Consider the following 22,028-nt stretch of genomic DNA (forward strand, 5'->3'; position numbering starts at 1 on the left):
TCAACAATAGCCAAATTATGGAAAGAGCCTAAGTGTCCATCAACTGATGAATGGATAAAGAAATTGTGGTTTATATACACAAGGGAGTACTACGTGGCAATGAGAAAGAATGAAATATGGCCCTTTGTAGCAACGTGGATGGAACTGGAGAGTGTGATGCTAAGTGAAATAAGCCATACAGAGAAAGACAGATACCATATGTTTTCACTCTTATGTGGATCCTGAGAAACTTAACAGAAACCCATGGGGGAGGGGAAGAAAAAAAAAAAAGTTAGAGTGGGAGAGAGCCAAAGCATAAGAGACTGTTAAAAACTGAGAACAAACTGAGGGTTGATGGGGGGTGGGAAGGAGGGGAGGGTGGGTGATGGGTATTGAGGAGGGCACCTTTTGGGATGAGCACTGGGTGTTGTATGGAAACCAATTAGACAATAAATTTCATATATTAAAAAAAAAATACAGTCACAAACAGTTCAAGTTTACTCATAATTTTTTAAAATTTATTTATCTATTTTATTTTATTTTTTAATAATTTTTTTAATGTTTATTTATTTTTGAGACAGAGGGAGACAGAGTGTGAGTGGGGGAGGGGCAGAGAGAGAGGGAGACACAGAATCTGAAACAGGCTCCAGGCTCTGAGCTGTCAGCACAGAGCCCCATGTGGGGCTCGAACCCACAAACTGTGAGATCATGACCTGAGCCAAAGTCAGGCACTCAATAGACTGAGCCACCCAGGCGCCTGTACTCATAATTTTTTAAATTGCAGATTAAAAACAAGGTGAGATCTTTTTCATCTTTGTGTAATGTATCTATTATTGGAAAAAGTCTGAAGATTGAATGTTTTTAGAGAGCAGTTTAGAACTGTAGACCAAAAATGCCTATAGCTTTTAGTACTCAAAATTTGCGAACTTGAAAAGATATATGTACGTGGATATTCATTATAACATTGTTTGTAATTTTGACAAACTTTAAACAGTCTAAATCTCTTGTTATTAGAGAACCTCTAAAAGAAACGATAGTACATAAACAGTATAATATTTAGAACTTGATGCATCTTTTTCAAAAATTTTTAATGTTTATTTATTTTTGAGAGAGAGAGAGAGTGTGTGTGTAAATGGAGGAGAGGCAGAGAGAAAGGGAGACACAGAATCCGAAGCAGGCTCCAGACTTTGAGCTATCAACACAGAACCCGATATGGGGCTCGAACCCACAAACTGTGAGATCATGACCTGAGCTGAATTCAGAGGGTTAATGGACAGGGCCACCAAGGCAACGTATGCATCTTTATTATTGACATGAAAAGTTAAACTAGTTAGTAAGCAAAAGAAGTAAATTTTAGAATGTGTATGAGGAGAGTGATCCAATTGTCTTAGGACAAATGTACATAAAAATTGTTCAGAAGAACACAGTGGCTGTCTCTGGGGGAGTCGGGAACTTTTCTTCATTTTATGTACTACTATTGAATCTGATGTGTAGTATTTTTTTAAATGAACCACAAAAAGAAAACAACAAATATCACTCACTCTTGATTTATATTTTGTAGAAATTCCACTGATTACATGCTGTCTCACGTTCCTCCATCTACTTAGACTCTTAACCTGACCAGTCTTTTTTTTCTTCTTTGTTTTAAAATCAACTTTTTGATATATAATTTAGGTATGATAAATTGCATCCATTTAACATGTACAGTTGGTTGAGTTGTAACAGATGTGCACACCTGTGAAATACTACAATCCAGATACAGAACATTTCATCATCTTTAAAAGATTCTTTGTTGCCCCCATTGCAGCCCATCCTACCCCTGCCCCTGGCCACAGGCAGCCACTGCATATTCTATGTCATTATGGTTCTCCCTCTTTTAGAAGTTCATATGCATGCAGTTGTAATGTGGCCTTTTGCACTTAGTAATGTTTTTAGTTCATCACGTTGCATGGGTTAGTTTATTCTTGTTTTGTGCTGAATATTATTCCATTGTGCAAGTGTGTGTATATTGTGTATCCATTCATCTGATAGATGTTTGTGTTATTTCCAGGTTTTGGCCATTGTTAGTAAAACTTAACTTTTCAAAAGTGGTTTTACATTCACACCAGCAGTGTATGTGAGTTGCGCTCATTCCCATTCTTGTCCCCATTTGCTATTGCTGGCCTTTAAAATGTTAACCCTAATGGTTGTATCTCATTGTGGTTTTAAATTTACATTTTCTCTTATGACTGTTGATCTTTTTTTTGTGATGTGTGTCCAAATAATTTGCTCACTTTTAAAATTGGGTTGGTTGTATTATTTTTGAGGTGTAAGAGTTTTTGTGATATTTTAGGCATAACTAATTTGTCAGATACAAATCACAAATATTTTCTCCCATTCTGTGGCTTGCCTTTTTGTTTACCTTGTCATTTGTAATGTCATCAGTATCACTGTCCTGTTGTAGATTTTACCAAGATGAGGTTGTCCCTTTGAAAGAAAATGTGAGCAGATGATGAAATCATAGCAGAATATGAACTTGTGCATTCGCTTTTGGAAGGTTCACCTGATCTGGGGATTAGGCAGTAAGAGTGAAACTTAATGAATGAAGGCATGTGGTGTTGTTAAGTCAGAACTAGAGGACATTGGCCACGTCAGTAAAAGAGACCAGTATGTACCCCTATTTTATTGTTGCCGAGCAGTAGAGGCATTGGTCTCTTCGTACCAGTTCTCAAAACCTCTCTTCTAAACCAACTTTTCTTCTCATACCTGTTCTTTTCTGTAGTCTCTTGTTCAAAAAAACAAAAACTAGCACAGTGGTGAACATCCCAGGAAGAAGGATTGGTTCTCAGTATTGAAACATTTATTTTTATTTTTTTAAGTCTATTTTTAATATTTATTTAGAGAGAGAGTGAGCAGGGGATGTGCACAGGGAGAGGGAGACAGAGAATCCCAAGCAGGCTCTGTGTTGTCAGTGTGACATGGGGCTTGATCTCCCAAACCATGACCTGAGCCAAGATCAAGAGTTGGAAGCTTAACCGGCTGAGCCACCCTAGCACCCCTCAGTATTGAGACACTTTTAATTACAAGTAGCATAGTGCCTTGATTACCATTCTAGTACATTTTTTTGGTCCAGGAGAGGGGTTGGCAAACTATGGCCTGTGGGTGAAATCCATCCAGCTTGATACTTGTTGATATAAATAAAGTAAAATAAATACATATTTATGTTACATGTTTTCTGTGGCGGCTTTCATGCTACAGTGGTAGTCTTGAATTGTTGTAACTATCTGACCCACAAAGCCTAAAATACTTGTTTTCTGGCCTTGTATAGAAAAAGTTTGCCCACCCTGTACTATACGCAGAAATAAAATGAGTCGTTTCTGTCTGGTGAAAACTCACGTTTTCTCAGAGACTCATAGGTACCACTCGTGATAATAAGGGTGGCACCATCCAAGAAACTGGCACTAGTCTTAAAAGTCTTTCTCTACCACATTCATTGAGATAGCATTGTGAACACAGTACTCATCACATCAGAAATAAGCACTTTCTGTAGAGCACTTAACTTACCCATGTGGATGCATGTGGTCCTCCAAGAGCCTTCTAAAAAAGCACTTTATAAAGCTGCTTCCCTTGTGTCTGGCTTTGCTCTCATAATCCTTGCCTGCCCTAAGAGTTAATACTTGAGAAGAGAGACCTCAATTAACAGTGTACCAGGATTAGGCCTAGTGGGAGGAGGGTCCACAGAAGGAAATCAAGAAATTTCCAAGGCCTCTGTTGTTGGTACTGGGAGGATTAGAAGAATCCTAGGGGCGCCTGGGTGGCGCAGTCGGTTAAGCCTCTGACTTCAGCCAGGTCACGATCTCGCGGTCTGGGAGTTTGAGCCCCGCGTCGGGCTCTGGGCTGATGGCTCAGAGCCTGGAGCCTGTTTCCGATTCTGTGTTTCCCTCTCTCTCTGCCCCTCCCCCATTCATGCTCTGTCTGTCTCTGTCCCAAAAATAAATAAACGTTGGGAAAAAAAAAAAAAGAAGAATCCTACAGAAGATCTGTCCTAGTAACTACCTCTTGCCAAGGTACATGAGTAAAATGAGTAGCATCAAGAATGCAACAGGAGTTTTTTTGTCGAGCGAACAATCTTTATACACTTTGTGCTGTGTAGCAAGGACTTAGGAGTTAGAGAATACCATTAATTTCTCATGTCTTTTATCAGGGTCTTGCCCCTGTCTATTTTGAGTTTATCTGCTGCGCACCATTCATGGCTTCAGGGAAGTGTTTCAAGGGTCCTTTTCTTTAAATCAGTATCTCGTTTTATTCATCTTCCTGTTATTCATCACTTACTGATTTTTGGTTACTTGAAATTCTCCTACCTAAAAAATAATGGTTTTGTGTAATAAAATGTAATTTTTATAGGCAATAGCAATCAATTCAATGTTCAAAACTGAGAAATACCAGGTACATTAACTTTTTCCCCCCTTAATCTCTAGATGCTATCTCATGGCCAATATCATTAAGCCTAAAATTCCAGCCGCCAGTCTTACTTTGTCAGAAAGTAATTGTTTTCTTTTAAAATCATGACAGAGCCATTCTGTTAGATATAACTAATTATTACCTGGGAGTTGAATATGTTGAGATGACTTAGTTTTTAATCATAATTCATGTGAGAAGGACACATTTCATTGTTGTTCTTCTCAATTTATATTCATCAGAAAAAGTCAATACTTACAGTGTTTTTCTTGATACAGGATAACATAAAAATAGGATTATTAATAAGGGCACATTTTACTTTGGATCTAAAGGGTAACTACATCATGGTTTTGATTTTAAATGAGATACATATAAATTTGATATGTATGCTGAGGATCTTCGTACAGATTTAGGATATTCTTAATCTTTATTTAACCAATAGTAACATATACTTATTTCTGTTTTGGTTATTTTTGAAGATGCTTTTAGTAGACTATTATACCTTAAAATATTACGAAGTTTTTCACCAAGACCTTAAGCTAAACGGTTTCTAGTATAATTTTTCCTGAGTTGTTTATCCTCTGAATAAAATTTGTTTCTTTTCAAGGGCTAACTAGTTGCCAGGCCCAAAGGTACAAGAGGAGACCTAGAGTCTGTTATTTTGGTGGAGTTACATTAGGAAAATACCAGGAAGCCTTAATACACTGTCAGCCTTTTCTGACCTGAACATGTTCTTTTTTTTTTTTTTTTTGACCTGAACGTGTTCTTAAAATTAGTATGTAGACAAAGCCTCTTAGGGGGGAAATAAATCAAAGTTGAAGTCATTGCACATTTGTTAAAATTATAGCCTCCTTTTTCATAGACATGTTTTATGCTTTGCTAAATTTCTAAAATTTATAACTTGTTAGTCATTGCTTTGTAAAGAAGCATTCAGAGTTCTTGATTTATATAGTAATAAAACTACTCAATTTTTCCAGCCTTCTTTGTGTAAAGAGCTTTCTGAAGGGCGTGCTTTCTTTTTACGTTTCTATTTATTTAATGTGCAGCTATTTACATTTTATAACAGACATCTATACATAAAGGAGAGTATAGTTGTATAATGACTTAAGGTTCTTTGTTCCGTTTCATAATTACAAAGAATAATATCTTTAGTTGATTTCAGTTGCATATAAATGTCATATTCAGTATTCCCAAAACAGAACTTGTATTATTAAAAATTCCACGGAATGCTTAAATATATTCAGAATATATTCCAATAATTTAAATTCTATTGAATATAATATTATTTGTAAAATACACATTATATGACATGAATACTTATGTTTATCCATTCCATTCTTACTGGATTTCACACATAGCTTCCAAGCCCTCCTAGCTCTTTGTTACTCTGTGATTTACTCACTTGCATGGGTTTATAATTATTCTGCATTTATGCCATGTGTAATTTTGATCTGATGTTTCTTTTTTCTATTAATGTAAGCTATTTATAGTAGCACAGCCAATTTTTCATTTGCCATGATAAATGAGGAAAGAGCACAACATAAAAAATTACAATTTAAAAATAATTTTGAGATCTCGGTCAAGCCAGTATTTTTGTTTAGGTTTTTTCTTCGCTAACAATTTCTGCAGCCACTGTACCACTTCAAAAAGAATTTCAGCACTACACCTAAGAAGAAGCCAGATGGACAGCTTGTATTATTTCATTTTAGTTGATGAATCTGGTTTGTGTTAGAAGTGCTGAGTGAATGATTCATGACTAGAAGATGAGGGTGGCACGTGGAGGTGACAAAAAGCAGAGTTTTAGATAATCCACATGCTGAATAATCCTCCCTTGAAAAACAGCAAATGAGATAAACATTTCACAGAATGCTTTTTTTCTCATTTGTCATAAGAATATATTTTTCTGAGAAAAAAAATGCTACTACAGAAAACACCATAATAAAATACATATTCTGTCTGATCCATAGAAAGCACTCAAATAATCCTACTTAATAAAGAACTTCTCAGATTCTGATCCTTTTAAAGTATGAAGTGATTGTTGAGATGTTTTGCGAACCCTTAGTTATAGTATTAGTACATCCTGGGATCTTTTATTGTTACTTTTCAGGCATTTCACTTATATAAAAATGGTCATACCATGTTTACATTGTAGTCATGGAAGAGAAATCTTTTAGCCCTGCCATCTAGTTGAAATTGCCCTGAAGATTCCTCCTATTTATAAACAATCAAGATGCAGCCGGGACTAAGTCCCAAATGGTTGCAGAGTTCTATACCTCATTTCATTGTCCTACTGGAAATTTATATTCATTTATTTCTGCTCCCTACCCACTACTGAGAGGGCTAACATAGGTTGTCAAGGTGAGGAATGCATTTCAGACAGTCTCCAGATTTTTAAAATTTCACTATCAGAAATCATTTTATCTTATAGAGTTCATTTTAAGAGTTCTTTAAACCTGCATTCTTTTGCAACCAATATCATTTCCAAACCTTTTATTGGCTTTGTGGAGATATTTGGCTACAGCTAATGGTGTTCTTAAATTTTTTCAGAGAGTTCTTGTAGACTCATGCAACCAGTAATGTTCATTAAATACTGTGATTTAATTATTACCAACATTATACTTCATTCATTGAACTTCTTAGATCCATTTGGACACTTCATTTTTTCTTAAAAAACACAACATGATGGGTATTAAGGAGGGGACTCCTGTTGTGATGAGCACTGAATGTTGTATGTAAGTGATGAATAACTAAATTCTATACCTGAAACTAATATTACATTGTATGTTGAGTTAAAAAAAACCCAAAACAAGAAACGAACCCAAAACTCTGTGAAGGTAATCTCAGAAATTTGCTGTCTTGCAGTTTGAGTGATCTTAAAACTTAAGCGGCTTTCCAAATGGCCACTCACCCCTTGCAAAGTGGTCAGGTGACTTTTAAACAACGTTAATTCATTCATGTGATTACTTCAATTGAGAATGCCCTGAGAGGAGAAAAGAGGAAACTGGATTGCAAAGCTGACTTAAATCCCTTACTGTTAAAACCTGATTATGTATGTTGACATTTTGCCCCACTGTTCAGCATTCCTTTTCAGTTCACATCATGCTGAATTACATGCAGATCATTGTTTTTAGAATATTTTGGAAAAAGGTGACAGTACATTTTCTTAAATTGTAACAAGTTTGAAATTTAGTGTTTTATGATGGAAAATTTTTGAGTATTCTAATGGCTTTTTAAAAAAATCATTTATTTGCTAGGTAAGTTCTCTTCTACGCTTTATGAGACTGGTGGCTGTGATATGTCACTTGTGAATTTTGAACCGGCAGCAAGAAGAGCATCTAATATCTGGTATGTGTGAAGTCCTATTAGGAGAGCGTATGTACTTGCATATATTTGCCATGTTTAAAGCTTTGAAGCCTTGCGATGGAAAAGTGCTTTTGAAAATATTTGTTCGTATTGGCTTAAATAATTTTGTCATTGTGTATTTGTCTCCGAAGATGTAAGGTAGAATTTATTGCTCTGGATAAAAAGAAAGCATTATTCTTAAAATGAAAGCTGTTCTGTATTTTAAATAATTAAGTAAGAATTCCCTGTGGATCTTACAGTGGGATAGTGGTTTCCCACAATTTCAAGTTTAACTCTAGATTTCATGCTACACACACACACACACACACACACACACACACTGCATGATGTATAAAAAAGCTTCTTAAAGCTTATTAGGAAAATAATTATACTACTAACTTCAAACTCATCAGGTCTCTTTGTAATTGAAAAATTTTATTTCTTCATAAGGGTTTTTTGATCGTGTCTTTTTACATGATCATCTTTCCTTGTGTTTTGAAATTTATTTATCACCAATAAGAAAGAGGAATTTCTTAAAACATGGGTCATCTGTTATATTTAGTTTCTTTTCTCTCCTTCCCTTAGGAAGAAATTACACTGTAAGATAAGGGAGAAATTAGGAGAAAAGCAAATAAGAACTAGAAATCTTGATGGCATAATCAGTTCTAATGTAGAATGTATTAGATTTTTTTCTTAAATTCTAATATTATTCATCTATTCAGTTTGCTGCCTTGAGGTCCATTAGTGACTGATTAGCTCATTTTTTTCACAGGGGTCATTTTATTTGATTCCTATTTTAGGACTTATTTAATAATGGGACACACCTGTTTAAATATTACACATGTATGTATGGGCAGTTCACTTAGTTTTTTAAAGTTTTTAGGGGCCATTAATTTTTTTTTTTTATTAATGCTTATTTATATTTGAGAGAGAATGTGCGAGTGGGGGAGGGGCAGAGAGAGTTGGAGACAGAATCTGAACCAGGCTCCAGGTTCTGAGCTGTCAGCACAGAGCCCAACGCGGGGCTCAAACCCACGAACTGTGAGATTATGACCTGAACCAAAGTCAGCTGCTTAACCAACTGAGCCACCCAGGTGCCCCATAGGGGTCTTTTAAAGCAATAGGATCTTGTAGTCACTTAGCTTAATCCACTGAAAAGATAGAACATGTAGAAAACTATACTCACTCAGCTCCTTTAGTTCAGTTTTGGAACTGATCCTGTTGAGAATGACCAGCTTGGAGTGTTAGGTGATTTTGTAATAGTAGAAACAATAGAAAGATGGAGCAATGGAAACAATTATGTTTAATATAATTTAAGAATGATTCCTTACAGCATAAATGTGGTAAGGTCTCAAGTTTCAAAAACGAAACTTGACTGTGGAAACAGATTTGTCACATTCTAGGCTGTTATATTATAGCTTAAATATGTTAATTGCTTTCTTAAACACTCTCCATAAGAACTTTGTGACAGAGGCATTATTCTCCTGTGTTAGTGATGCGGAAACTGAGGGGTTTAAAAGGCTGGATAACTTGTCCAAGATCTCATTTAGCTGATGAAGAGATTTGAATATACATACTCTGGCCCAGAGGCTGTGCTCTTAATTACATCTGTAGGAAAATGCTATTTCGCATTTTGAAGTACAAGGAACAGTGAAGAATGTAAATGTCATCTCATTGTTAAAAGATGTATTTTTCCTTCTATTCCTTGACAAGCTGTTTATTTCCTGAAGTTTTTTTCATTTTATTTTAGTGACACGGATTCTCATGTATCCAGTTCTACCTCAGTTCGATTTTATCCACATGATGTGGTAGGTTTTCCTTTACTTTTAGAAAACGATGTGTATTCAGATTTAGTTACACAAATCAGAAAAATTGAAGTTATAAAATGTCAATTTTGTTGTAAACTATGGCAAAATCACCTTTGCTGTCTCCTCGTGGATCTTTTCCTGTAAGTCCCTTGTTAGTAAACCTAAAACACCGTGAAATGTAATTAGCTATGTATGAATCAGTAATTACACTTTTGAGGTTATATAAAGGTTCATTTACTGACCAGTGTTATAATCTGTGCCATTTTAAAACTTCATTTTGAAAATTATGATTTTGAATATCATCTGACGTAACTGTTAGTTATTCACATGCCAGTATGTGTGTAGCAAGCTTAGTGATGGTATCACTATGTAAAAAAATATGCCGTGTGAGAAACAGTGGGGATATTTTAAAAAGATAACACTGCTTTTGTCTTCAAGATGTTTATATTGAACTTAGAAAAGACAAAACAGATGAAATTCTTATGTGGAACGCATAAGAGATACATATAAATAAGTGTGCCAAAGGGATTAATTATTAGTGGCTTCCTGGAGATGATTAGTTGTGAGCTGGGTTTTAAGACCATAGATGTGAGTTGGCATAGAGCAGTGGTTTTGAACATTTGGCAATGTCTGGAAACACTTCCGTTTGTCACAGCTAGGAGAAATGCTACTGGCATCTGCTGGATAGAAGCCAGGGATACTATAAAACATCGCACAGTGGACAGCACAGCCCCTAAAACAAAGAATTATCTGGCTGAAAATACCTGTAGTGCCAAGGTTGAGAAACCCTGGCATAGAGGATAAGAAAAAAAGTGTTTGGGGAGGTATTTGCCAGTGTTTAGAAATAAAAATGGCTACGTTATTTATAGGAAGCAAATTTTCTTTACTGTTTCCCACATATGTGTTTGAAAAGTAAAGGTTGTCTCTGCTTCTTTGCTGGCGTGTATTCCAGGAAATTTCATAGGAAAGTAAAGAATAGGGATATGATTTTTTTTTTTTTTGTCTGTTTTTCACTGTTAAATAGTATGGGATCTTTGGGATAGTGAAATGCTGACTAGGGCTGTGCTACATTTGGGAAATTTTAGACTCTTTCATTTTTATTTTTATTTATGTTATTATTTTTAACATTTTTTAATGTTTATTTTTGAGAGAGAGAGAGAGAGTGAGCAGGGGAGGAGCAGACAGAGACGGAGTCACAGAATCCGAAGCAGGCTCCAGGGGCTCGAACATGGGGCTCGAACTCATGAGCCATGAGATCATTACCTGAGCCCAAGTCAGACGCTAAACCAACTGAGCCACCTAGGCACCCCTCAATTTAATTAAAAAATTTTTTTTTAATGTTTATTTATTTTTGGGAGAGACAGAGAATGAGCACGCACGAACAAGGGGCGGAGAGAGAAGGAGAGAGAGAATCCCAAGCAGATTCTTCACTGTGAGCGCAGAGCACATTGTGGGAGGCCCAGTCCCATGAACTGTGAGACCATGACCTGAGCTGAAATCAAGAGTCAGACACTGAACCAATTGAGCCACCCAGGGACCCCCTAGACTCTTTCAGAGGAAGGGAAAACTGGTGAACTGTTGAATGGATGAGTTAAAGCTAAGAGATGTAATGTGGTAATTTCCTGTATAGCGTCAGGTGAGCAGCCTGCCAAAACACAACAAAAGTGAAGGAGATGTAGGAGGGATTTGAAAACTACAGTGATAGAGACTGTAGGAAGAAATGAGAATTGAAAGCATTGAACCCAGTTCAGAGGAGCTTAGATTTAGTATAGCTTAATGAGACAAGGCCACAAACGTGACAGGGAGAAGGGAAGCCACTAATGATACACTGTAAGTGATTTTTATAGATTTGCTGGCTATACAGTCATAACATGTAAAGATTCTGAATATTTTTCCCAGTACAACTTTTCTAAAAACCTATTGATTAGTTTGCTTTAAGTATATGTCCTATTATCACCTTCTGTAGTTTTTAATGATCATAAAATATCCATAAGGAGTGTAGAGAATTGAGGGGGCTTAGATAATCCGCAAGCTGATTAAGTAGCCCTTGAATCATGACTTGAGTAAAGATGTTTTAAGCCTTTCAGTGCTGACTTTCTTTTAGCTCTCTCTTCCACAGATTCGGTTGAACAGACTATTGACGATCGATACAGATTTGTTGGAGCAGCAAGACATTGACCTCAGCCCTGACTTGGCAGCGACTTATGGTCCAACCGAAGAAGCTGCTCAAAAGGTTAAACACTATTACCGCTTTTGGATCTTACCCCAGCTGTGGATCGGCATTAACTTTGACAGACTCACACTTTTGGCCCTGTTTGATAGGTGAGAATGTGGTGTGATATTAAAGATATATGTAGATTTTATTTTTAAATTGAAATGTCCCCAATTACCCATTGAAGTTTTTACTTGGTTACCAAGTTGGAAAATGTTTTCTGTTTTGGTCCTTTTTGACATAAAATTTAACTTAGTAGGGCTCGCAAACATTGACTCTCTTGAATTCATTAAAAATTTTTTTGTGGCAACTTTAATATCTTTATACCAAGAAATCTTTTTTATTGTCAATAAGAATCATGGAACTCTACTTAAAAGCCAGAGAATTGGAGGTGTTGGTGATCACAAGGTTATAGGTAATATGACTCTAAATATAAAAGGTATTAGAGCACTCTTTGTATTTCCCTATTTCGTAGCACTAGTCTTAATAATGAACAATATTAGTCTATTAAAACTTGGTGCTTCCTGTTGACAGAAGTAAAAAAGATTGGGTTTACTCTCCTATCTGAAACAATGAAAGAGAAGAAAAATGCACAAAACCTTGGTTTTTAAGGCATCGGAGGTACAACAAAAAGGACAGTGATTCCCAAGAGATGAAACACATTATGTGAGCCCTACAATTGCCCCAGCTTACTGCCTTAAGGGAGTTTCCAGGCTTCGTCGCCGGCTGCAACACGGGGAGGAGGTACTGAAATAGAGCCCAGCAGACTTCCTGAGTTGAGGAAATGGAGCCACGAGTCCAGGGAGACCAAGGCACCCAGCTCAGAATGTCAAAAAGAGGACTGCTGTTCACAGGGAGAACCTCTGAGCTCCACAGCAGGTCTCCACAGCTGTCCCAGAGCACTGACACGTGAGTGTATGTGAGGAAACTACCCGAGGCCAGGGGAGAAGCATGTGAAAGAAATGGAGGAACAGTGTCTGACACACAGGGACAGGAATAGTGTCTGTTCCCATCTGTCTGAATGAAAAAACTCATAATTCAAGTTTTATGGTGCATTGTGTAGAGTACTCAGGAAAGTCTTGCCTGAAAAGTGGGCAGTAATTAGCCCTAGCATGAGCACTGCTCCAGACCCACCAAACGAGTCATACAAGCAAGACCTAAAATGATCAAACTGTTTCCAAGTAGCGTAACAGAGTTCAAGAAGACTTAACAGAAATCTAAAAATTGTTAACCACCTAAAACTTTTCACGGCGGCATCCAACCAAAGATAACAAAGCATGCAAAGAAGCAGTAAAACATGATTTATAATGAGAGCAATAATGAATCCATTGAAACCAACCTATAATTATCACAGATGTTAGAATTAGCTGTCAAAGACATTAAAAAAAGTATAATTGGGGATGCCTGGGTGGCTCAGTTGGTTAAGCATTTGACTCTTGATGTAAGCGCAGGTCATGATCTCACAGTGCCTGAGATCAAGCCGCATGGGGCTCTGTTGTGATAACACAGAACCTGTTTGGGATTCCCTTTCTCTCTCCCTGTCTCTTTTCTGGTCTCACACACACAAGCACTTCCTCTCCCTCTCTCCCTCCCTCTCTCCCTCTCTATGTCTCTCTCTCTCCCTTTCTCTCTGTCTCTGTCTCTCTGTCTCTCAAATAAACTTGAAAAAAAATTGAAACAAGGGGCACCTGGGTAGTGGGTTGAATGTCTGATCTCACAGTTTGTGGGGTTGAGCCCCACATCAGACTTTGCTCTGACAGCGTGGAGTCTGCTTCAGATTCTCTGTCTCCCTCTTTCTTTGCCCCTCCCCCCTTGCACTCTTTCAAAAATAAATAAATATTAAAAATAAATAAGTAAAAAATAAGTATTAATTGTACTCTGTGTTAAAAAAGTTGAGACATGAGAGATATTTTTAAAGATCCAAAACAAACTTATTGAAATAGTTCTTTTATAGAGATGAAACTACAATGTCTGAGAGATGAAAAAGAAAACAGATGGGATTAATGGTAGATTAGATATCACAGAAGAAAATATTAGTGAACTTGAAAGCATAGCAATAGAAACTATCCAAAATGAAACAGAGAAAAGAGTCCTCTCCCACTCCTGTCCCCCAGTGAAAAGAGAATATAAATAAAATGAAAGTAAGCTGTGAGACAACTTCAAGAGACAGGAAGAGAGAAAAAATTTGGAAGAAGAGTTGGAAAACTTTCCAAATTTGATGAAAATGCTAAACATACACATTCAAAAATGTTCATGAACCCCAAGCTCACGAAACATGAAGAAAACTACACCAGAGCACGTAATTGCTCAAAACTTGTGGTAAAAATCTTTAAAAACTGCAAGAGGACAAGAAGACTGTTGTACAGAGGAATAAGGATAAGGAAGACATTAGATTTATTGTTGGAAATAACGCAAGTAAGAAGAAAGTGGATCAACATTTTTTAAGTACTGAAAGGAAAAAAACCCATAAAACTGTCAACCTAGAATTCTTTACCCAGAAAAAGTATCTTTTAAAAGTGAAGATGAAATAAAGACATTTTCAGACTGCAAAAAACAGAGAATTTTTGCAGGCAGACCCACACTGCAGAATGTTGAAGGATATATTTCAGGCAGAAGGAAAATAATACCAAATGGAAATACAGACCTACCCAAAGGAACAAGGATCACTGGTAATGGTAAGTTAACTACATGGCTAAATATACGATATTTTTTTTCTTGCTAATTCAGTCCCTTTAATAATTGGATATTTAAAAAAACAATAACAATGTATTGTGTGATTTATGACAAGTAAAAGTAAAGTGCATGACAGTACCATAAGGCTGGGAAGGGACCTATAAAAGCATACTGCTGTTAAGTTTCTTATGTGAGTATATGAACTGGTATAACATCACTTGTAGCACACTGCCATAAAATGTATGTTATAATCCTAATAAACCAACCACTAAAATGTAAGAGTTCCAGCTAGGAAGTTAAAAAGGGAGATAAAATGGATTCATAAAAATTACTCTTTTAACCTAAAAGAAGGCAGAAAAAGAAGGAAAAGAGATCAAGAACATATCGACAGATAGAAAATAAATGACAAGATAGAAAAAGTCAAAAATTGAATTGGGGGAAGAAAGCAAGACCCAACTTTGTTGTCTATAAGAAATTTCTGCCTTTAAATATAAAGGCAGAAATAGGTTAAAAGTAAAATAATTGAGAAAGATATACCATGCTGATACTAATCAAAGTAAAGCTGGAATAGCAGTATTATCGTCAGACACAGTAGATTTTAGAACAAAGAATATTACTAAGGATAAAGAAAGTCATTTTTATAAAGACAAGGGGGTCAGCTCATTCATAGGATTTAATCATCCTGTATGTTTTTACACTTAAAGCGGAGCTTCAAAATAAAAGCTAATAGAAATAGAAACAGGGGCACCTGGATGGCTCAGTCGGTTGAGCATCTGACTCTTGGTTTCAGCTCAGGTCATGATCTCATGGTTTATGAGTTCGAGCCCCATGTCAGGCCCTGCCCTGACAGCGTGGAGCCTGACTGTGATTCTCTCTGCTCCTCTCTGGCGTGCGCGCGCTCTCTCTCTCTCTCTTTCTCAAAATAGATAAATTAAAAAAAAAAAAAGACAAATAGGAGAAATAGACAAATTCACATTATAGTGTAATTCAATACCCCTCTCTGAATAATTGATTAGAATAAATATGTAGAAGATCAGCAAGGACATCGCAGACTTGAACAATACCAGCAGCCAACCTAAGTTGAGTGACATTTATGGTACTCCACTCAGAACAATGAAATACACATTCTTTTTTTTTTTTTTTTAAAGTTTATACATTTTTGAGAGAGACAGAGCACAGGTGGGGAAGGGGCACAGAGAGAGGGAGACACAGGATCCGGAGCAGGCTCCAGGCTCTGAGCTGTCAGCATAGAGCCTGACGCGGGGTTCGAACTCCCTAGCAGTGAGATCATGACCTGAGCCGAAGTCGGACGCTCAACTGATTGAGCCACCCAGGCGCCCCAAAATGTATATTCTTTTAAGTGCAGCTGGAACATTTACCAAGATAAACCATATTCTGGTCCATAAAATAAGGGTCAAATTTAAAAGGATTCATGTCATACTTAGTGTGTTCTTTGACTGTAGTGGAATTAACGATAAGTTAAAAACAAAACGAACCTTGGAAAGTCCCTAAATATTTGGAAGCTAAATAATACTTCAGAATAACTCATGGATCAAAGAAGAAATTAGGAGGGAAATTAGAAAGTATTTTGAACTGAATAAAAATGAACACAACATGTCACAGTATTGGGGCTGACAGTAACACATTACTCAGAAGAATTTATAGCCCTAAGTAAGAAGAAAGGCCAATTCAGTGACTTCACCTTCCATCTTAAGAAACTAGAGAAAGAAGAATACACTAAGCCCAAGTAAGCAGAAGAAAGAGAATAGTAAAGAACAAAGCAGAAATCCGCTAGAAAGCAAAAGCAATAGAGAAAAATGGAGGAAACCAAATACTCAATTAAATTGATAAACCTTTAGCAAGGCTGATTAGGGAAAAAAAGAGAAGAGAAAAGTGCAAATTGCCAGCAACAGGAATAAGATAAGATGTCACTTCAGATTCTACAGGTGTTAAATGGATAATAGAATATTATGATCAGCTGTATGTGAATAAACTTGACAATGTACAAATTTTTTGGCAGGTATAAATCATCATAGTTCATTCTGAATGGTACATTACCTTAATAGTACTATATCTATTAAATAGAAATTGTAGATAAACACCTGCCCACAAAAAAAAAACTCCAGGCCTAAATGGCATCAAAATAATATCCCAAATCAGTTAAGTGGAGAAATGGTAGGCTTTTCAACAAATGGTGCTGTAACCATTGGATTTTCATATGAAAAAAACCCTTTTATACTTACATTGTACCATATTATAAAATTATAAAAATTAACTCAAAATGGATCCTAGGTCTAAATGTATACTCTAAAGCAATGACATTCCTAGAAAAAAACAAAACATAGTAGAAGAAAAATTTTTGTGACCTTGAATTAGGCAAAATTTTGTACATGTGACACCAAAAACAGTAAAAGAGTAAGTTGGTAAATTGGATTCATCAAAATTTAAAACTAGCAGAGACTGAAGGGGAGCACACGTTGAGTGACGAGAACTATAAACAGTATGTAATGTAGTGGAAGGGCCAAGGATCATTGGATTTGACAAATCTAGAATTCCACAACTGCCATATAAGAACAAATGAAAATACTAGTGTTTATTGATTTGAAAATACTATTGAACTTGTTTTAATCTGAGAGAACTATGAAACAAACCTAGTACAGAGATACTTGTTAATTTTTTTAGGTCAGTTGATTATAAATATGGCATTGACTTAATAAAAACAATAAAAATTTTTTTTGATTATAAAGAGATTTCTTTACCCATTCTAGAAAATGAAATATGCAGGAAGATTTTAAGACAACAAGGGCAAACCATAATCCTTCCACCCAGAGAAGACCATTGTTAGTAGTGTCATTTTGATACATCGTCTTTTTTAACCCATATGTGTATCTTTTAAATAACAGTGTACATCTTCCTATACATATAGTTTTGTGTCCTGCTTTCTTTGCATAGTGAGTGTACTGAGCGTGTTCCCATGTCAGTAAATGATTCTTAAAAATAAGACTTTGAGTAAATATTTAACATTTTGTGAATATAATTTCCCCAAGAAGTAATTGATATAGATTCTTCTTTTTTGCTGTGACATATAAAAATCCTCTCCATTGCTATATATAGTATCTGGGTCATCATACTGTTTCTTTGCAGCATCAGTTTAATAAAATCTGGAACTGTCTCAGCAGGTTTGATAGAGGCAGCATTGGTGGTTTTTATTACTGTCTTCATTCTCAATATATGTAATAGCTTGTATAGAAGTAATTCTAGTAAATTAGTTTTGAGATTATTTCAGATGATTTCGAGATGTGGAAAATGAAATCAATTGGTGTCAAAATGTGGTTACAAACTTTGTCCTATAAAACGACTTTTCAATTTAACTTTCTAGAGACTGTTTTGAGATTTTGTTTTTCAAACTTGTTTGTGTGTCTCCTTTTATTTGCTATTCAGGTTGGTTAGTTATTTGGCAACAAATGTAGCAGAAAATGTGACAGATGTTACGAGTAAACTTTTAAAATAGAAATTAAAATTATGCATTATGATTAGAACTTCACAATTTACTGTAGCATGCTTTATTTGCACATAAGATTTTGTGTTAATTTTCCACACAAACTGGTTTCTTTTTCAGTATGATCCAAAACTTTATTCAAAATCAGCACCAAAAAAACATGTTCGCAAGGACAGTATCAACTCGTTATTGAGGTCTTCCCTTTTTTCGCTCTAGTTACTTTCTTACATTGATGATGTACTTACTTGTATATTTTTCTGTCCACAGAAATCGTGAGATTCTGGAAAATGTGTTAGCTGTCATCCTGGCTATTCTTGTGGCTTTTTTGGGATCTGTTCTTCTCATACAAGGCTTCTTCAGAGATATCTGGGTCTTCCAGTTCTGCCTAGTGATAGCCAGCTGTCAATACTCGCTACTTAAGGTACCAGCATCTCTCTCGTTTTCCGACTAGGGAATGATATTTGTGATAAAAGGCGGAGGTTTTGTATCATTCATGCATTATAGTAAGATATTAATTTTTAAATTTATTTTCCCTAGATGTTTACATCAGATAGGGAACCAAAGGACATACGAACTTTAAAAAATAATGATATGTAAATGAAGTATCCTTGAACCATTTTTTTTGGCAAGGGTATTAAAATATTTGGGCATTTGTTAAAAATAAGAATTAGCATTCTTGAAATTCATTTTAAAAATGCCAACACCACCTCTCCCAATATTTTAAGTCTTCTGTAGGTGAAATTTATTTAAATCCATCATCGGTTAGATAGAGAAATGTCAAGACTAATATATATATTCTTTGGGACACTGAAAGCAGAAGATTGGTATCCCTTTGCTATTTAAACAGTAGGTCTAAAGTGCCAAATGTTATTAATTTTAAGTTTTCTAAAAATGGAAGCCTCAAATACCTAATGTTTCACCTTCCATGCAAAATCAGTGTGGATTGTCAATGCGGACTGTCTGCTTTTTTTCTGAGCTAGGAAAAACCCTTGCTTGTATTGGTTATTTGCCCAATAGATGCTGACACGCAGAACTTCTTCCCCGTCCTGAAAACTATTTGTTTAGCTCTGTCTATACCATCAGCTGTACTTTCTCTGTTTATAGACAGACCTCTAGAATAAGCTGCCTGTGTCAACTCCATTTCTTCAAGACCCATCCATACTTTTTTCCTCATTGCACTACTGAAATTATTATAGTGTGTATGAGTTAATAATCTCTAATTGCCAAATTTATGTCCTTTCTCATTCTTCATTCTTTGTGAGTGCTGTATCATTTAGTACCTTGTGAATAATATCTTCCATTTTTATATTATCCTCATTGTTGATCTGTGATTTTATGCTACTCTGATGATCATCATACTTTTCAGATAACTTTACCTTTGTTGATGCTTCTTTGGTCTTTGGACTACTTCTTAGTTTATGAGAATTTTTTAGGGTTTTATTTGGCCCTCTTTTCAGCCTGCAACTCCTTGCCGGTGAAGCCACACTTTTTTATTACCTTGTTACCCCTTTGAATGGATTATGTCTAGATTTATGTGTCACAGTCTTCATCCTTCTCACAAGCGTTAGTTCGGCATACTAAGAGGCATTTGGGCACATTAAGAAAAAAATTTTTTTTTCAGTGTTTATTTTTTTGAGAGAGAGGGAGAGAGGGAGAGACAGACAGGGCATGAGTGGTGGAGGGGCAGAGAGAGAGGGATACACAGAATCCAAAGCAGGCTCCAGGCTCTGAGCTGTCAGCACAGAGCCTGATGCGGGGCTCGAACTCATGGACCATAAGATCGTGACCTGAGCCGAAGTTGGCCCCTTAACTGACTGAGCCACCCAGGCACCCCAAGAGCACATTGTAAAAATAGCACATCATCATCTTCTGACAAATGTTTTTCTTTCCCAGCTCCTATGCTTTTGACAATAGTGTACTGACTCCAAATCCCAAAGCCTCTATCCCTTACTCCTCAGTCTGTAATAACAAGTAACCAAGTCCCTTTGATTAAGTTTGGTGATTCTCTGTCAAAATTTCTGGCCTTTATTCTTCTCATTTTAACCATTATAATCCATCCCTTTATTGCCTTAAACTATTTAAATTCTTGCTTCAGTGTCTCTTGTCCCACGTTAACTTTGTTCACTGTTCTCAGGTTAATCTGGTTAGATATGGAAAGGTAAAAGATGACTGAGATTTTAAAAGTGTTTTAGATTTTAAAAGTCTGTTGACTAGAAGCATAGTAATATCATAAACAGAAGGACTGGAACAGAGACTTTTAGAGGCCAGATGTTGGAATTGAAAGAGTTTAGAGCTTACCTGGTGTCCTGTCCAACCAAGGGCCATGGCAAACTCAGTGAGCTTGGTCCATTGTAGAGTTGTAGGGTGGTAAGAGATCATCCTAGTGAAATTGTTTGGCATGCTATTGGAAATGAACTGGAACTTGGGAGAAAAGCCATGATTAGGGAAGTAGCTGCAAAATACCTTTTGAACATTTTTATGGAAAGTTGATAAAATCTCTTATAGGGAGACAGCTTAACTTGATGATTTTGAAAATGAAAATGATTTTGAAAATGCAGATAATATACTTAATACAAATACTATGGAATTATTTAGTAAGCTTGGACCTTGTGGACAGAACTAGAATTCTTATAAGAATTCTTATTTCCTGAATGGAGTGGTGTCATATAAGAAAGCATTGTACCTTAACTATACTTAAGTGTGGTAATGAGCCAAGGAGTAAGATGGACCTATCTACCATATGCCATCTCAGTAATGTTAAGCTCGATGCAAATTATTAATGAACCACAATAAGCTTAAGAGTCTGGAAAGATTTGAGATCTCTTCTGACACCACAGTGACGCCAGTATCTGGAGCTGATATTTCATCTGCTGTTGATATTTCAACAGAATTAATATAGGTCATTTCTTACCTGTGGAATATTTTACTTGAAATTATTTCAGGCATTTTGAAAGTTGCTTATAAAGTTATCAGGACCTCAGTACTCTAATCTGTCTTTTGTTTCATTTTTAGAGTGTTCAACCAGATTCGTCTTCTCCCAGACATGTAAGTCATTTAATATGCCTGTCATTTGTAATTTCCTAACATTTATCAAAGCCCCCCCTTTTTTGGTTATATGTCAGGTTGAATTAAGATTTATGTTGTTATTTTCTCATCTAAGTTTTGACATTCTACTAGAAATACAGGTGATGTATTAGCATGAAGTAAAATGGCATTGTAATTGTGGACTCTGAATCTAGTTTGAAAATGAGCATAATAATTCATTTTCTGACAGCCTGTTTCAGGAGATAATCAGGTAGACATGGTTCATAAAACTCTTAGTTATTTCATGACTTGCATTTACTAAATTGTGAAGAATAAATCATGAGTAAGTATTAAAAAATAGAATTTTGAAGAAGGGGGAACTGTACATTATTTTGCTTAGGTAGCCATTAGGAGGAAGAAGAAAGAAGTAATACGTTGATCTGGTGTTTAGACCTGTGGACTCTGAGGAGATTAAAAACCTTATTATTCACTTTGTGACTTTAGAAAAATAGTATTAGCTGATACAGTATTTTTTGTGAAGTATGATCCAATTTTAGAACTCACCATAGAGTATTTATTTAATACTTAGAAAGTCCAAAGGGCATTCTCTTTAAAGTAGTTCAAAAACAGACTCCAAGAACGGTTTATGATGATGCTTCTTTCTTGAATATTATTTCTACCCATACACTGGAATACTTAATAGAGTGTAGGTGAACAAAACAAGGAGGCAAATGATTTTCTTTCAACTGATTGTTTAATATTTTGTAAGAAGGCTTTTGAAGTGTATTGATATATGGCAGCATTGTTTTTAATTTCAAATTTTGACGTAATTTGAAATTTAGGGAAAAGTTGTAAGGATTATGCAAAGAATTCCTGATGCCATTTATCCAGATCCCTGTGTGAACATTTTCCCATATTTACTTACTCTCTTTCTAGTTCTTCTCCATCCTTTCCCCACCCCCCTGGCTCCACACACACTTCTGAGAGTGAATTGTAGACACACGTCCCTTTACCTCTAAATACTGCCATGTATGTTTCCTAGAAACAAAGGCAT

General features: G+C 35.9%; 1 protein-coding gene across 11 annotated transcripts in view; it reads left to right on the plus strand.

Moving 5' to 3' along the window:
• PCNX1 (pecanex 1) overlaps positions 1-22,028 on the plus strand; it is a 178,366-nt gene that overhangs the window by 86,990 nt on the left and 69,348 nt on the right. For 9 of the 11 annotated variants that reach the window (XM_053224632.1, XM_053224629.1, XM_053224627.1 and 6 more), the window contains 5 exons: positions 7,671-7,761; positions 9,509-9,566; positions 11,671-11,888; positions 18,218-18,371; positions 20,963-20,995. In XM_053224632.1, the coding sequence (XP_053080607.1) occupies positions 7,671-7,761; positions 9,509-9,566; positions 11,671-11,888; positions 18,218-18,371; positions 20,963-20,995 (554 nt within the window). The remainder of the gene's footprint in view (positions 1-7,670; positions 7,762-9,508; positions 9,567-11,670; positions 11,889-18,217; positions 18,372-20,962; positions 20,996-22,028) is intronic. The other 2 variants (XM_053224628.1, XM_027066065.2) reach the window with 1 other exon arrangement.

This window comes from Acinonyx jubatus, chromosome B3, assembly GCF_027475565.1.
Source record: "Acinonyx jubatus isolate Ajub_Pintada_27869175 chromosome B3, VMU_Ajub_asm_v1.0, whole genome shotgun sequence".
NCBI lineage: Eukaryota > Metazoa > Chordata > Mammalia > Carnivora > Felidae > Acinonyx > Acinonyx jubatus.